We start from the raw sequence: 19588 nt of genomic DNA, 5'->3' as shown, positions 1-19588 counted from the left end.
TGATTCTTTCACTGTAACCCTAATAAAAGGGGCTGTGTATTTAAAGGTCATATACTTGATGAGATGCTGGTACACTGAGACCCCAATAGTTTTCAGAGGTCTCTTCTCATTTCTGTAGCTTCTTATTTCTGTAACAGTCTGCATTGAGATGGTTTCAGATCCTGGTTCGAGCCTGAGAAGGCTCTGAAATCGACTTAGAGGACTGTGCCACTGATCAGAGAAGGACAACACGCTAGGGTGTTGATGATGTCACCCATCTGGAACAACGACAACAACAACAACTACGCCTTCATCCCAAAATAATTGGGGTCGGCGATATGAACCAAAAAAGAAAATCATTATGGGTCTTCCACATGAATCCTTCTCCTCCAATCATTTCTATCCAATGCCATGTCCTCGGTGAGGTTCAAAGCATTCATATCCTTTCCTATCACCTCCATCCATGTCTTCATAGGCCTACCCCGACCTCTTTTAACTAATATATTTTCCCATTTCTCCATCCTTCTAACTGGAGCATCATTAGGCCTTCGCCGAATATGTCCAAACCACCGTAAACGATTCTCTCTCATTTTATTTTCAATGGGTGCAACGCCTACCTTCTTACGTATCTCCTCGTTCCGAATCTTATCTTTTATTGTATTTCCACACATCCATCTCAGCATACGCATCTCGGCTACACTCATTTTTTGAATATGATGTCTCTTGGCAGCCCAACATTCTGTACCATATAGTAAAGCAGGTTTAATAGTCGTCCTATAAAACTTTCCCTTCAACCGCAATGGCATTCTACGATCGCACAACACTCCAGTTGCACGTTTCCATTTCATCCACCCAACCTTTATCCTATGATTTACATCTCCATCAATTTCTCCATACTTTTGAATGATAGATCCCAAATATTTAAAAGAATCATCCACCGGTATTTCTTGCTCACCAAGCTTCACTATACTCCCATCACTACTTCGTTGCTTACTAGACCGACATTCCATGTATTCTGTCTTACTCTTACTCAACTTAAAACCTCTTGCTTCCAATGTCTGTCTCCATAATTCTAACTTAGCATTAACCCCAGCTCTAGACTCATCAATCAAAACAATATCATCAACAAACAACATACACCACGACACATTTTCTTGAATTGATCTCGTAAGCTCATCCATCACTATAACAAATAGAAAAGGGCTTAAAGCAGATCCTTGATGTAACCGAACCGTTATAGAAAAATTGGTTATCACCCCTCCACAAGTGCGAACATTGGTTACTACTCCTTCATACATATCTTTAATTATTCTAATGTACTTGAGAGAAACACCTTTCTTCATCATTGTCCACCAGAGAACGTCCTTAGGTACTCTATCGTATGCCTTCTCCAAATCAATAAAAACCATATGCAAATCTTTATTCCTCTCTCTATTTCTCTCCATAAGTTGTCTAAGAAGATGTTTAGCTTCCATAGTTAGGCATAAAACCAAATTGATTCTCCGATATCATGACAACCTTCCTCAACCTAGACTCAATCACCCTCTCCCAAAGTTTCATAGTATGACAATGAGTTTTATACCATGATAGTTTGTGCAATCTTGTATATCACCCTTATTCTTATATAGAGGCACCAAAATACTCTTCCTCCACTCATTAGGCATCCTTTTTGTCCGCCAAATCTTGTTAAAAAGATTTGTCAACCATTCTAAACCTTTCTCTCCCAAGCATTTCCAAGCCTCGATAGGTATACCATCTGGGCCAACTGCCCTTCTTGATTTCATTTTCTTCAAAGCTTCTGCAATTTCTTTCTTTTGAATCTTGCGCATGAAGTCACGATTCATCTCATGAAAAGGAATGGAGAAGTCTCCAAGATCCTGAGCATGACTTTCATTAAATAGCTTATCAAAATAATCTTTCCATCTCTCCTTAATCTCCTCATCTTTGACTAAAACCCTTTGCGTTTCATCTTTGATACATCTAACCATACCCAGATCCCTCGATTTCCTATCTCTCATCTTTGCACGCCTATAAATATCCTTCTCGCCCTCTTTGGTATCCAACTTGTCATAAATCTCCTTATATACCTTATCCCTCGCGTTCCAAACTACTTTTTTAGCTTCCTTCTTTGCTATCATATACTTCTCCAAATTCTCATTATCACGACTCTTAGATTTCTATAACACTCTCTTTTAACTTTAATAGCTAATTTGACATCCTCGTTCCACCACGATGTATCCTTACCTAGCTGTGCACCGCCTTTAGACTCACCCAATACCTCCTTAGCCACCTTTCTCATGCCACCCGCTATCTTATTCCACATTGATTCTGAATCCTCCTCGAGACACCAATCAGCTTCCTTAACTACCTGCTCTACAAACATTCCTTGTTTAGCTCCTTTCAGTGCCCACCACTTAATTCTAGGTTCTATTCTATGTCTATCTCTTTTGCGGCATTGTCTAATTGTAAGATCTAAGATTAAGACTCTATGTTGTGTAGCTACACTTTCTCCCGGTATAACCTTACAATCGATGCAACAACCCCTATCTCTCTTTCTAAGTAGGAAAAAATCTATCTGACTCGTATTAACCCCACTTTTAAATGTTACTAGGTGGGACTCCCTCTTCCTAAACCAAGTGTTTGCTAAGATCATATCATAGGACAAACCAAAATCTAAAATCATTTCTCCACTTTCGTTTCGTTCTCCTATACCATAGCCTCCATGGATACTCTCAAATCCATCCCTACTAATGCCTACATGCCCATTAAGGTCACCGCCGATGAAAAGCCTTTCTCCGTAAGATATCCCTTGAACTACTCCATCTAAATCTTCCCAAAATTGACGCTTAATGGAATCATCTAAACCTACTTGATGCGCATAAACACTAATAATATTAATAATATCCGTACCTAATACTAGTTTAATAAGTAAAATCCTATCACCCTTCCTACGGACCTCAACTATATTATCTATAAACTCACGACTCATAACAATCCCTACTCCATTCCTATTCCTATTTATTCCTGTATACCAAATCTTATATCCCCAAGGTTCTATCACTTTTGCTTTCTCACCTACCCATTTGGTCTCTTGTAGACATAAAATATCAATCTTTCTCCTACACATAACATCTACTAACTCTACCAACTTACCAGTTAAGACCCTATGTTCCAAGAGTCTAACCTAATTTTATGGTCTTGGACTAACTTCTTTACCCCCACCCGTCCAACAAAGTGAGGGAACCCTTGCCTATTTGACACCACACCCGGGCACCGGTGTGATGCGTCGCTTCCGGGCGACGACCTAGCAACCCTTGCCCATTTATCACTGCTTCCGGGCCTATAGAGTACAACACGTCGCTCAGTAGGGAACGCCCCAACGAAATTCTCATATTGGTTCATATTCATAAGGTATGACTAAGTTTTTTATGCTGGCTGTCACAGGCCTACCGCAACCCTCCTCCTTTATCCGGGCTTGGGACCGACAGTGTATAACTAAACAGTTATACATAGGTGGAGTTTCACCCATCTGGAACAACTGGAAATTTCTTAGTTATTTAATTTTCCAGTCTTTCGTTCTTGTTTGTTCTGTGTTTCTGTTTCTTTGTTTAATTTGCATTGTTTATGATGTTTTTTATTTCATGTAAGTAGCCTTGCTTTTAATTTATCTCTATGAAGCATGAACTAATTGTATTATTGTATGGGGGTAAAATTGTGATGACCAAGAAAGTTCTCTTGTTTTCTACCACGAGTTGTAACGACCTCAACTTATCCTTGTAAAAAGTAGATTTTTTTTTAAAAACAATTGCAGAAACAAAACTCAAGGATCCGGGGTCTCACAGATTTAACATGTACCAAACCGAATCAACGAAGAATAATCATTTGAATAAATGTCATATAAGCAGAAATAATGAAATAGTCTGTCATAAGCCCATTGAAAAGTAGATTTTTTGTAAAACAATTGCGGAAACCATACCCAGAGATCCGGGGCCTTACAGAAATAATCACAGTCCACACCAGAAGGGATATTACATTAACCATCAACCAACTAAAATAACTTTATTCATCAATAATTAGAGTTTGAGAATATTATTCAAATAAATATTAATAAAAAATTGGGCCACACTGTTCCAAAGTAAAACGTCAAAACAGTCGCGCAGTTCTGGTAGACTCCCTATAACAGTTGGTCTTATCACTGGGTTTCAAAGGCTGTGAAAAACATAAAGAATACGGGGTCAGAATCATAGATCCTGCGTACAAATTCCTCTAATAATTCAAATAGATAAGAAAAGTATAAATCATGGTTTTAAAACTCGCCGAGTCAACTCGGTGACTCGGCTCGGCTCGGCCCTCCAGCGAGTCAACCCAGCAGGGTAAACTCGGCTTGCCTTGACTCGGCCTTGACTCGGCCATGACTCGGTCTGACTCGACCGAGTTTTGGGATATTTGAATTTTGATTTTTTGGGTATTTCAAAATAACAGTTTAATAATAAATAATAAATTACAAGACAAACCAGTTCAAAGATACAATAATCTATCAATCTTTATGTGTTGATTAAACATATTGGCAAAAAAAATGATTCAAAGATCTAGCAAAAAAGTGAATCATACACGTATCGATGCTTGTACTTCATGTTCTGGTGTTGGGTGCCTTTGAGTGTTGTTTTATGAACACATATCATATCCTTCATTGTATATAAAAATACATTTTTGTACAAAATCTGTATCACACCTGTGCATAACAATCTGTACCCTGTCATCCTTATTTTTTAACAGAAACACCCATATCATACCAGTTGTGCTGATCTTGTACAATATGCTTGTACATGTATCCATGTGATAGCATTTCCCTTGGTCATAATTGGAATTTCTTCTGGTGATTCATTCTCTTATTGTTGTTTTACCTTGTTGCAACTAATTCAATCTGGCTTTTTATGCAAGATGATGTGTTGCTGTTCTCAATGAGGCGAGATCACTAGAAAGGATCAAAGGAAAGCTAACAAAAGATGGGGTGTCTTCTGGAGAAGTTTAGCTGAAATTCCTAAACCATTCTATTTAGAAACTTGAGTTTAAGTATGTTTCTAGACTCAGTTACATGGGGCCTTCATTGAATACCAAAGACATGCTTGTTATGAAGAAGTTTCTTCATGTAACTTGATCTTTCCATGTGACCTTGTTATGAAGAAGTTTGTACTTTTTCTACTCTGAACTTGCAATTTTTTATTGTCAACTCTTTAGACTATATGTTTACTGGAAAACATGGTTTGAGACAAATTATATATTGTTTTTCTTTTAAAATCAAAAGTTAACAAAACCCGGTCCGAGTCACCGAGTTGACCCGTCGAGTCACGAGTCAATAAAGAACGAGTCGAGTTCCGAGTCACGGGTTTTAAAACCTTGGTATAAATCAAATTTAACTAACTTTTTTAGAGGAACACAACTACAACCATTTGATAATCCAATTAACCATTCATGCATTTAAGAACAATTATCATGCAACAACTAATATATCACGTATAAAGAACAAATAATAATGCATGAACTATTGCAGAACAGTTAATATGCATGAGTAACTTATTAAGTTATTATCAAAATTTTCTTTTATATGCATGCTTCTATTAAATGCACACAATTTTAGTTTCACTTTTCATTAAAATCCGCAGATACTCAAAACAAGCACAACAGTTCTCGAAGTTCAAGATAGGTTCCCAGTTATAGCTTAACACACAATTTGTATTTTATTACCGAGTTTCACACTTGTTTCTCGACCGATATCAGGAATAACACCATCAATCAGAACATTAGAAATTAACATCTAATATCAGGATACTAGAGAAATCAACATCCACTAATGCTACTTTCTTGGTATACCAATAACAACAACTGTGTCTACACACCACCCTCAGGGAAAGTGACAAAGACTGCCTAAAATCGTGGCCGGGAGGTGAACCACTATATCGGGTTCAGGGGCACAATCACACACAAAATTTTAGTATCTTCACAGTTACCAAAAAACCGCCATCCAGGATTTCCACACTGTGGAAGGGACATGTAGGAAGAAACGTTAATTACATGTTTACACAATATTCGTTTTGCAAATCAACATGCAAAACACAACACGGGACCTCAACTCATTATAATATTTAACAGTGTAATTAGTTTGGAAAACTAATGATTTTTTATGAATTTTTTGCAATGCATTCAATAACCATTTAGAGCAACACCCGCTCGTCACCCACATGGCCCACAATGGTTCACATTAGACTACTAATGCATTTTTATGCAAAAACTACAATGAGCATGCCACTTATGTAATCATTCAACATGCTCTCAAATGCACATTCGTACACACAAAATAAGAATGTATATGAATAACAAATTTCATATGTATATGAACATTCATGTTTTATCTTATACATGTCATTCAAGAATGCACATTACTATATTGATGTAACATAAGAAACTTCAAAATTCAAGTGTTCATAATAGACACATCTATTCCATTATTGTGTTAAATTGCATGATCATAAATACAACCATTACTTTTGTCAAAATCGGGCAGCTCGGTTATAACACATAGCTACCGAGCCCGGAGCTATGCTGCCCACACACGGGACAACACTGGTGGTCACATGAAAATATTTCCAGCAATTACATGAAAGCATGCCTAATAACCATATGAAAACATGCATAACAGTCCGGTCATAAAAATGCTAAAAATGCATAATCTGGACATGGGCAAACCATGGTTGCCAGTTGAGGAAGAGGGAGCGGGAAGCAAAAGCGGGAAGCGAGGCACTTTCAAAATTTTAGGAAGTGGGAAGCATAGGATGACTTAGGAGCGAATCAGGAATTGTCTCGGAAGCAACCTAGGAAGCGAACCGGAAGCGACCTAGGAAGCGAGGGGAAGCGAAAAAAGAGAAAAATAAAAATACAAATACAAAAAAAAAATTGAAAAAATAGAAGCAAGGGGGAAGTGCGCTTCCCCCCAAAAAATGGTGCTTCCCCATGCGTTTCGGAAGCGTGATGTTTCGCGCTTTCGAAGCACGCTTCCCCACTTACCTAGGCGTTTCCGGTAACTCTGAGGCAAACACACGAATCTGAGTATTAAACATGTATGAATCTAAACATTCAACATGTATAAATTCTGAACCTTTAGCATGTGTCAATCTGGACATAAACATGAGCATTTATCATATGTAAATTTAGACATAAACGTGAGCATTTAACATGCTTACACATGAATATGTAAGTCTGAATATCTAACATGTAAAAATCAGCTCTTTGAATATGTATAAACCTAAGAAATTAACATGTAAAAGTTTGTACATTAACATGTATAACCTAAGCATTTGGCGTGTAAAAATCTGCGCGTTAACGTGTATAAACTTAAGCCTTTGACATGTGATTATATATATATATATATATATATATATATATATATATATATATATATATATATATATTTCAGTTTGAGTCCACCCTTAGCTGACTGCTGTCGGCTGGGGTGTGACACACGAGTTCTGTTTCAATGTCCGTTACAATCAGCACGACATTCTTTTTTTTTTAAAATCCACGCTGTTATGGGTGAATCGGCCTGACAGGCCTGGTTTGGATCAGACCTAATCCAAACCAGCCCGTCGCGGGTTATGCTTAACCCTGATTGAACCCCACCCACACACACACACACACATATATATATATATATATATATATATATATATATATATATATATATATATATATATATATATATATATATATATGTGTGTGTGTGTGTGTGTGTGTGTGTGTGTGTGTGTGTGTGATGCTGCAGCAGACTCGGTTTGGGTCAAATCTGGCCCAAACCGCGACTGCATCCCACCTTAACCGAATATCATATAGATATATATCTATGTATATATACATGTGTTCTGACACACATAAATATATATATTATTTTATTTTTAAAGCCAACCACACAAACAAATCCTATTCATTACTTCAATCATGAACACACGAAATTTAAAATTTTTGTTCTAGCAGGTTAGTCTGATCTGATTTTTTTTATTAACATAGGAACACACAAATCAGATTGGCTGATTTAATCCTGAAGATATGCCAATTTAATTTGCTGTTTTAGCATGCCATTCAAACATCTGAGTTGGTGTTTTAACATGAAACATGCAAATAAGATTTACTGTTTAAACATGAAAACATGCAAATAATGAAAGCATGCGAAAATATAACTATAGCCGAGAAACATACACAATGTAACACGCAGATTATTTTTCGTATGAAAACTAAAAATCACGGAATCGGAAATCGTGCTCATGCCAACCGGCATTCAGTGGCAGATCTACAACCTATATATATATATATATATATATATATATATTTTGGTACTCCAGTTCAGATTTTCTCATTTTTTTCTTTACTTCTATATATTTTTTTTCACCAAAAACATTGCATAAACCTAATCTATGCTTTTTCTCCTCATTCGAATTAAGAGAAGAGCCCATACCTTAGTTGAAATTAGAAAAAGATTGAAGAAATTGTCGGATGACCAGATAAGGAAATTGATCTTCTCCTTTTCTTTTCTCTCTCCTTTCTCTCTCTCTCTCCCTCTTCTTCTCTCTCTCTTTTCTTTCTTTCTCTCTTTTCCTCTTTCTTGCTCACAAATTTTTTTTTTTTGAATTTTTTATAGAGGTTGGCTCCTCTAGAGGGTGACACCCCTCTAAAGTCCAAATCTGGTTTGGAGATAGAGTTCTACCAGCGTAGAACTCTATCCCTAACCTCTTTTCTACTTTTTCAACAAATTAGAATTTTTATTATTTTTACTTTTTACTTTTTCTAACTATACCTGGGCTCTTCTAGAGGGTGACACCCCCTCTAGAATCCCTTTTCTGGGTAGAGTTCCACAAATGTAGAACTCTGCCATATCAGAAATAAAATTTCAGAATTAATTACTATTTAATATTTAAATAATTATTTATTAAATGAAAAATATCCAGAAAGTTTCAGAGGGTGTCTTATCCCTTTGGGAGTCTTCTTAACTTTAAAATTCTTTAATTTAAACCTGTATTTTAAATTTAAAACTTTAATTTCGTTGGATCTGGATTTTGGATCTCGATCTAGATCCAAGATCCAAATCTATATCCAAAATCCATAATGATCTTAAGTTAGATCAGATCCTAATTAATATGGGTCTTGGACTGAGTCCAAATCTATATTAACTTGGATCATATGGATTGGATCCAGTTTGATCCAATCCAGAATCGGTCTCATCGAGGCAGGCCTTTTTTGAAAAAATGCGATTTTCGGGCCAATCGTAACTCGAATTTAGAAAAATCAAATATCGTTGAACTCAGAATTTTGAGGCGCATCTATCGATATATAATTCAAATTTCGCCCCAGAATTTCTCCTGAATTTAACCTTAATTTCGCTTGATTTTAAATGTTGAAAATAAAAGTTTTTATCACCTTTTAATTGGCTCGTTTAGGTCTTGGCGATGAGACCTGAGCCAAGCCCAGACGCAAATATCATAAATTAACATCGAGTGTTTTACCGATGTTTCTACAACACTTAGCCAAATTTTTAGAATTTCTAAGTCTAGCGTAATATAAAAATACACGATATTACATAAAGGGCCACTGTCAAGAACCTAGAACATGTCACGCAAAGCTTGCAGTCTCCATATAGCAAGTCATCCCATCACTGTCTACTCGGTCCTGTGAAACAATTTTGAAAACAGTTAAGAGCCAAAGTCCTTTGAACGAATTCCTCTAGAAATTCAAACAGTAAAAAAATAGTATAATCCAAAATTCATGCATAATTTCAGGGGAATATCGTAACAATAATTTTCATAATCAACTTACCATTCAAGCATTTAAACAAATATCATGCAATGACAATTATCATGCGAAACATAATAAGCATGAATGCATAAACTAATGCAGAACAATAAAGATGCATGAATAACTTATTAAGTTATTTATCAGAGTTGCTTCTGCATGCATGTCCCTATTAAATGCACACAATTTTAATTTTCACATTTCCTTAAATCCACATATATTCCAAATGAGCACAAGTTCTCGAAGTTCAAGTTAGGTTCCTAGTTGTAACTTAACACACAATTTGTATTTATTATTGGGTTTCACACTTGTTCCTCGATCGATATCAGGAATTAGCACCATCCATCGAAACATTAGAAACCAACATCTAATGCCGCGATATCAGAGAAATCAGCATCCACTGACGCCACTTTCATGATATACCAATAACTACAGTTGAGTCAACACCACCACCCCTAGACAAAGTGATTGAATCTCCCTAAAATCGTGGTCGGGAGGTGAACCACCATATCGGGTTCAGGGGCACAATCACATACAGCGTTTTAGTATCCTCACGGTTTTCCCAAAACCGTCATCTAAGATTCTCAAATTATGAAAGGGACATCAAAGAAGAGATTAATTACACTCTTCGGTCTCTTTTACTTTTTTAAACAATTTTAGGTTCTTTACACAAGAACCGTTTTACAAATCAACACGCAAAACCCATTTCGAGCCCTAGCCTGCATAATTTAACAATGCAATTAATTTTGAAAAACTAATAATTTTCAGAAATAAATTTTGCAATACATAAATAAAAACAACATTGGAGCAACACCTGCTCCTGGCCCACACGACCGTAGTGGTTCACATCTGACTATCAAAGCATCTCAAAGTGATTTATGTATCTTTTGCAAAATTTTCAGTGAACATGCAACACACTTGTTTCAAAACATATCTACAATGCACATTCAATCATACAACATGAATGCACATAAAGCCAATTGCATACGCATGCAAACTTATGCTTGCAACACATATTATCATGATCAATTCTATGCATAAACACACCCAAACATGCACATGATCATATTTATGCAAACATCAAAATAAATTCAGAATTTTCATGCGAATGATATGCACAATTGCAATATAGTATTTGAATACATAAACATGCATAGTCAAACCACATCCGATATGTGTCCCTGCAGTCCATATGATTGCAGATCCCAACATAGCTACACTGTTCAGAAAAGTAACATACAATACACTGCCAATTTGTTCAATTTGCAAATGTTCAAACCTGCACAACAGTATGACCAGATTGCATATGTTCAACCGATTGACAATCTGATCAAATTGCCCAAACTCAAATCGTGACCAATTTGATCAGAATCCATGTGCCGCAAACCATGACAATCTGATCAGATTGCACAAGATCCGAGAAGGGGCAAATCTGGTCCAAATTTATCTAGACCAAGTACCAACCGGCTGGCTAGACTTATGCTGTTGCACAACAGCATGCTGTTGACAATATGTTGTCGGCAGCATGTTGCTGCTGCAGAAACACTTGCTGTGGACAACAGATCAATGTTGCACAAAAATATGCAGCACTATACTGCCCAACAATAGTCCACATTTGTAACAAAAAATATCAGATTTGCAGACAACGAAAGATGTATATAATTTTCATCAGATGACAACCCTCATAAAAACATATGTACAACATATTTTTTAGCATTTATTACAGCCCATATGGCAGCATCGAGAATAGTTTGACGTCAGTCAACATGATAGCATAAAAAAACAGTTCCGACATAGTGCTGACATAAGTCATCACAACGTCAAAACTATTTTGATGCCAATCCACATGACAACATCAAACAATTATGATATCAAACATAACATTATTAAAAGAGGGCATAGACAGCCTACTAACAACCCTCACAGAAGTCGGGTTTATGTAATTAGTCAACAGTAACATGTTTATGAAATCAGTTCTAACGACAGTCATAAATAGACCATACCAACTGAATAAGCTTGAGCTAGAAATCGGCAGGCAATATATATATATATATATATATATATATATATATATTCAGCAAGGAACAACTACATGCAAAAATAAACATGTTTACATATATCTATATTTTCTTGGAACATGAGTGATAAAAACCAGCTTATGCCAAAATCGGCAGGGCCAAAATTTTATATATATATATATATATATATATATATATATTCATATTCAACACTATGTCACACGAACTCTTCTGACAGGGCACCGTACCCGCACCAAGGCGGGTGCGACACTTGGACACAACTTCCTTTATGTTAAGTGAAGTCAACCACACAGAGGTCCATTTCTATCCAAAAGTAGATTCAGTTAACCCAAATCAAGTCCATTTTTATCTATATTATATATATATAAATACATAAATGCACACAAATACACACAGTGTTAACTTAAAACTGTTAAAATTTTATATATATATATATATATATATATATATATATATATATATATATATATATATATATATATATATATATATATATATATATATATATATATATATATATATATATATATATATATATATATATATATCCTTCCCGCACGGCCACACTCACGTTTTTTAAAGTGCCGCATGCCGCATCCGCATCTGCATCCGCACCAGCACCTATGTGACATAGATTCAACATAAAAAAACAAGGATTAGATGCAAAAATCGACATGTATGCAAATTCAAGAATAACTTGATGTTAAACGCATGTTTAAACATGAAAATCATTGGTATGGTTACATCAACCAAGAATATACAAAATCGCGAATCAAGACATAGGTTTAAACATGTTTTTGGAATCATATTTTATTTGCCCATCTAAAATTTCACATGAATTAGATTTAAAACTGTTTCTTCCTGTTCGAATATAGAGAGGAACACGTACCTTAGTTTAGAAGTGGAAAAGACCAAAAAAATCTTTGGGTGATCAGCGAGAGATGGATTTCCTCCTTCCTCTTCTTCTCTTTTTTTACCTTCTTTCTTTCCTTTTTTTTTCTCTCTCTCTCATGAGTGGGGCTCTTTCTCTCTAGAATATGATTCTAGAGAGAGGGAGAGTCCAGCCTCCCTTTTATACATGGTGTCTCTTTTTATCTTCTCCTTTTTTTTTATTTAACTAATCTCTAACTAACTCCTTATCTAGAGGGGACGTCCCCTCTAGATAACTCTCTAATAGAGAGTAGAGTTCTATCAAAGGTAGAACTCTACCTCTCAAAATACTTTTTTTATTAATTAATTATTTTATTAATCATTTTTATTTTATAATTATATATATATATATATATATATATATATATATATATATATATATATGTTCCAGAGGGTGTCGTCTCCCCTTTGGAAGTCTCCCTAGAGTAGAGTTCTACTCCAGGTAGGACTATCATTCTAAATTAACTTTTAAATTGATCATATTTGGATTTCAGATCCAGATTAAAGATCCAAATTCTAATCCAAAATTTATATGGATCCAACCTGGACCAGATTCTAGTTAATATGGGTCCTGAATTGGGTTCAGATCCATATCAACTTGAGTCAAACAGATCGGATCTAGTATAATCCAATCTAGAAAAAGATAAAAGTAGAGGCGAGTTATTTTTGAAAAACACGATTTTTGGGCCAACCGTAACCCGATTTCAGAATAACAAAGCACCAACGTTCTCAGAATTACGAGACACATCTAACGGTATACTTACCTGATTTCCGCCTCTGAATTTTGTCTGAATTTAACCTGAATTTTGCTCGATTTTCGCTTGATTTTAAAGGTTAAAAAATGATTTTTTTTACAAATATTAATCATCTTATTTTGGTCTTGTCAATGGGCCCTGAGTTACGCCCTAACCCAGCTAATGTCACCTATTTTAAAGGTATTTTCCATGATTTTTATCACATTCATTAAAATACGTAGTCAAAATTTCATAGTTTTTGAAATTAAAAACCATGAAAAAACACACGATATTACACGAGTAGCTGTATTCACACACACATGCACATGCAGATACACACATATATATTTGTTTATTGACATTGTCAAGAATGCTGTTTTGTGTTGGCGGTCCGTTTTCACTCCCGTTCCTTAACCCCTTATATACAAGTCATATTGGAAACTTCATAAAAATGGTTGTATCCCCGTATCCTCAGCCGTATCCATGTGACATAGCAGCTGAGTTTGGTGGAATATGATGGTTTTGGAGGTTGTTTGTAAATGAGTATGTTATTATTGACAGTTCCTCGTTGTTTGTTTATTTGTTTTAAGTGTTCCTTATGCCCTAGTGTAATAGTGTAACTTCATCTCTATGTCATGTATGTACATACAGTTGACTAATTTTAACTTTGCTTTCAGGAGAAATGAAAATTCAAAAAAGGTTCCAAACTTCTATGTAGTGACAAACCATTCGAAGGAGAGACCAGACGTTTGGATTGACAATCCTGAAAAGTCAGATCTGTGGTTCTGGTGTTTAGAAGTACCTAAAACTTTTCTTTTCTGCTTATTGATTGTTGTTCATGATTACAGGTCAATTATACTTTCTATAAATAGTGACATTCGAACTATCAAGTCAGAGGTGCGCTTCATTCTCTACTTCAAATGTCAACACAAATGTTGTTCCTCTTGGTTGTTTCATAGCTGGTTCTTCAGTTAAACTGGGTACGAACTGTAGGTATTTGCTGCACCATACAGTTTGAGGTTCCCTCGTATCCAAAAGGTGCGATATGACAAGCCATGGTATGAATGCCTTGATGTGCAATGTAAGTACAACTATCTGGTTGGTACTTTGTTCATTTTAGTTTCCATGTCTGGTGCTGAATTTCTTGTGCTGTTACTATAGCCATATGTGACAACCACTTTTGGATATCATGATGTTTCTTCAATATGATGCCCAGTGGGACCATTAATTATATGGAAGGGCAGACATTGTTGATGATGATAATGCACACTGACACAGAATGCCTTGTGACACGTCTTCCTGTTATTTGTTCTCATCTTTTGGTTGACTAGTTCTTTTTCTTGTCTCCTTCTACATGCGCACATGTATGTAGGCTCCACCTCTCTCTCTCTATATATATATGACCACTAATTTGGCCTAAATTATGTGGAGGAATCTAAAGAAGGAATTTTGCCTTCTTTCAGCAAGATTCTGGCATTTTGCCCACTATGGCACTATGTGATTGCCTGTCACCCTTTTGGATTTCCAGATATTCGAATGAACTTGGAGACAGATTGAGGGGAATAAGAGACAGAGAGGGTTAAGATGTGGAAAGTGTTGGAGAGGTCAGGTGGAGGGAACCGTATAAACCATTTGATCTACCATTGCATGATCAAGCAGTTAAAATGGGGTCATAAGTTGAACCTTCTCACCTTCCCTGTATCTCCATTTGTGTATATGTGCACTTGCATGTGGTGCGTGTGTGAGTCTACGTGCGCGCGTGTCTGCATGCCTGTGCATGTGCATGCATGTGTATGCGTGTGCGCCTGTGCATGTGCATGCTTGCGTTGTGTAAAAAGTGATTTCAAAATAATCCATGTACTTAATATTCAAATTCATAGGCACCACAAGATCCAACATGAAATGCTAAAATCTTGAAACCATGTCAAGAGAAGATCAGGTAGTCAAGGTTTTGCCAATATGCAAGTCCTAACATATAATTACAGTCTAAACATAATTGCTAATTTGACATGTCATAATTAACAGTCAAACACCAATTAAATGCCATGAAGAGTAGGAAGTTGTGACATAAAAGAGGGCACCGAGGGAAAGGGGATGCTGCTTATGGAGCAATTAAAAAAATTAAACTTTTCCTAAAAGCCAAGGTTTGTTTTCAGTTCTCATCTTCTTTTCCAAACCCAGTGTAGGTGTGAGGATCTAAACAACGACTAAAGATATTTATCATTAATAAACAGGTGAGACAAGGAAAATGGATCATTATATGCTTCCTTAGGCTTATCATTGTCTTATCATTGTTTAGTTGATAAATTTTGTGATCTAATTCAACTAATAAGTCCTAGATTACGATGCTTGACCTAAATCTTCTTCTATTTCCATAGTTTTGGCTTGATGAGCTTTATTTTTGCATTCATTCCTATCTAACGATGTAGCTTGAGATTTCCCACCGTTTTTTATATCCTACTTCTCCCTCCAAATATTGATTGGAATATCCTCTTCTTCTAGCACCTTTAGCATGTGGCTTGCCATGTTTTCATACTGGTATTGCTTCATGTTTAGTTATCATATGAAATTACCTCAGACTTTTCCTTAATGATTTTGTTCTACCACTATGTAGACTCTGTCCAGTGTATGGGTTCATGCTTCACATGTGAAATCCATAACATTTAGAATCATGTAGCATTGTTGCATACACTTTCTTCAGTTATAGAAGCATCCACTAGCACATGATGCATGCATCACCAGTTTGTCTCCACTTCGCTTCATCGATCCAGCGTTAGGCCTACTAGTAGTGTATCTTCAAATACACTGATGTTTAATGGAGTATGAATACAAAGATAACAAAATCGACTGCAGTATTGCTTGTCTTAATTGTGACCACTTTCTTAGGCATTGCTTACTAGATTTGTGCCCTGCATACCATGTTTTTTCTTCTAATACAAGTGTTTTGATCCCCTATTTTCCTCCAAGATATATGTATATATAAATAAGTAAATAACTATATATATATATATATATATATATATATATATAATGTGTGTGTGTGTGTGTGGGAAGGGGGACCATCCAACCAAAGAAAGGTCCAAAATCTACAACTGATGATAATCGACGGCGTTCCTTCTCTAACGATCGAGTTCTTTATCGATCAGACTTTATATATTGTATTTTTATCATTCATTTAGTGGGCAAGATATTTCGGATTATAAATTTTTGATGTTTAAATTCATTTTTGAAAGCGCTAAAAATCAAGGGCCCACAATACTTTGTATTGTAAAGTTTTAAATGCATTGTGAGCTGTCAATTTTTCATGTTTCAAAAAACATGCCTATATGTCGTAAAGTCTTCGTGTAAAGCATATTTTTTACTAAATAAATTATAAGGAACAGATATATGAGGTCCGATCTATGAGACACTCAAGCATTGGAGAAGGGGAGCCATTCGATCGCTATTGGTTGTAGATTTTGGGCCTTCCTTTGGTTGGACTGTTCCCCTATATATATCTTCCCTCATGTAGTGAATACTAACTAATGAATGCAGACAGTCTTGCTTCATCTGTAGCCATTTGAAGCAAACTAGGCTTAAAGTTGATCCTAGATGTAAATTACCACATTTAGGGAATACAGCCGCCTCTCAGCATGCAGTTCATTGGTATAGATCTGTATGCTTGTTTGAGATGCTGTTTCTTCTTGATTCTCTCATGACTCTTGCCTATCCTTTTCCAGCATCAACAAAAACTGTTTGGGTATTTCCTTCTTACTAAACTTTTTTGGCAAGCTCTTATTAAATTGAAGATATTTTGTCTTCTTAGATGCTGAAGAAGACAAATGGTCCAACTCTTGTGCCACTCAGTGTTAGGATAATTTGATCATTTGGATAAATTATGTACTCTCTTTCTTGTATTTATTGGGCTAGTTATCTTTTGGACTCGGCCATGTTATAGGAGCGTTTATTGGCAATTTTTGGTTAATGATTTACTTTTTCCAAAGCTGAAGAAAATTTTGGAGGCCCTTTCATACTAAATGTAAGACTTGCAATTTGCTGGAATTGCTTGAGATTTTCCTTCCATTTGATTTAATTTGTATGCGTGTATTTAGTTCATTATTATTTTCTATTATTTGGTTGATAATTGTAGAAGAGGTGACATAATCGTTCTATATTGTAACTATTAATTAACATGTGTGTATGCACTTACTAGGGACTTCTGACATGATTTGTTTATGGCTGCTTGGGTGTTAATATATATATATCTTTGTATATATAACTATTTTTTTAACAGGAAGTTGGGACTGCTTGCATGCATAATTAGTGGAAAATGTCTTTTAAGAAAATGAGAACTTTTCTAGTGCAAATACTTGCTTTTTCTCATCAAGAAATAAATAACTAAAGTAGTAGGGAGAACATAAAGGTGATAAGTTGTAAGCTGAAAGGAACTATATCTGTTTTATTTTTGTTCAGCATTTGTGGACTTCGTGCATTCTAACAATGGCAACACCCAACAAGGAATAGGGGCTACAGGGCGAGACCATGTACCAAAGGAAAGAAGATCTTCAACAAAAAGAGAGAAAAGGACGGTTTCTGTTCCTGCTCAGTTCATTCAGACCGATATCTCTGATATTAAGGAGGAGAGCTTGGTGTTTACAAATATGATGTTTTGTATCCTTTACAGCCTTTTGACATAATTACTACATATTTCCATCTTATTGGGGAAATTCTGGTTTAATACTTTTTTGCTCTCAAATCTATGTTATTTGATTTATGGTGTTCTGTTCTACTCATTGTATAACTGATTTAAACAAAATGGTACTTTTAGTAAATGCTTGCTAGCATGAGAAGTATCAGAATAAATCATAGTCACAAATATCGTCAATATTTTGAAATTCTTGCGATATTAAAGCTGAAAAATGGGAAAACAATATTAAAGGTAAAATATCGGCAATTTTTATATATATCACAATATTATAGCTATTGCAACAGTTGCTTTTTTAAAAGTTAAAACTGTTAGTACAGGGGTATTTGGGGATTTTTGAAAAGATGCATATGTCCTTACTGATTTTTTAATAGGTTAGTTTTGGTATATAATGTATAACTTTTTGGTTTAGGGATACCTTTTAAAACTTTTAAGAAATGTAAGGGGGTCTTTTGACCTTGACCCCTTATATTCTCAAGTTCTCACCAGGCTGTGTCAACAGGGAAAGAAAGAAGGAAGAGAAAGAGGAAGGGAAGGAATATAGGAAGGAAGAAAAGAAGAAAGAAGAAGGGAAGGAAGAAAAGAAGGAAAGAAAGATGAAGGGGAGGAAGAAAAGAAGGAAAGAAGAAAGAGGAAAGGATGAAAAAAAGGAACGAAGGAAAGGGGGGCGGGACTTGGTGGCTGCCCTACGACATGGGAAGAAAGAGGGAAGAAAGGAAAAAAAGGAAGAAAGGGAGGAAAGAAAGAGGAAGAGAAGGAAGAAAAGAAGGAAGGATACCGATATTTGTGGCTATATATATATATTCCAAATTTTCATTTTTTTTGTTTTATTTTTTAAATCTCGAGATTTTCTTGAGATTTATTGGAAAACCTATAATATCCTGATATTATACCTCTCCGAGATATAGCCGATACCAATATTTGTGACTATGGAATAAATAGAATATCTACAAAAACTCATGACATGACATTTATCATTATTGATGAACATAAGGGTAGGTTAGATTAATCTATCTGCATGTATTAAAAAAATAAAATTTATGTAGTATCTATTCCTCTTTTTCTTTGGGTTGGATTTTGTGAATTCTTTATTATCTTCACAACTATCCTCGTCATTCTTTAGAGCTGATGGGCAGGGTCTGCCACAGTTTTACTACCATAGTTTTCATGTTATGTGTTTGCTCATCTCTCTCTCTCTCTCTATATATATATATATATATATGTGTGTGTGTGTGTGTGTGTGTGTGTGTGTCTACAATGAAACCAATTTCATGTGTGTGTGTGTTTATCTACAATTAAACCAATTGCGTGTGTGTGTGCATGCGTGTGTTTATCTACAATTAAACCACTTGCATGTGTGCATGTGTCACACATGCTTGTGTGTGTTT

General features: G+C 35.5%; 1 protein-coding gene across 1 annotated transcript in view; it reads left to right on the top strand.

The window, feature by feature from the left end:
* Positions 1 to 19588, top strand: part of ATLIG4 (DNA ligase IV) — a 116284-nt gene that overhangs the window by 74195 nt on the left and 22501 nt on the right. Inside the window, exons 17-20 of the mRNA XM_089990550.1 lie at positions 14194 to 14286; positions 14365 to 14413; positions 14510 to 14597; positions 17969 to 18166. Coding sequence (XP_089846676.1) covers positions 14194 to 14286; positions 14365 to 14413; positions 14510 to 14597; positions 17969 to 18166 — 428 coding nt within the window. The remainder of the gene's footprint in view (positions 1 to 14193; positions 14287 to 14364; positions 14414 to 14509; positions 14598 to 17968; positions 18167 to 19588) is intronic.

This window comes from Nuphar pumila, chromosome 15 (genome assembly GCF_984573655.1).
Source record: "Nuphar pumila chromosome 15, dmNupPumi1.hap1.1, whole genome shotgun sequence".
Taxonomy (NCBI): Eukaryota; Viridiplantae; Streptophyta; class Magnoliopsida; order Nymphaeales; family Nymphaeaceae; genus Nuphar; species Nuphar pumila.
The sequence above is the reverse complement of the archived record's forward strand: the minus strand, read 5'-3'. Positions and strand labels throughout refer to the sequence as shown.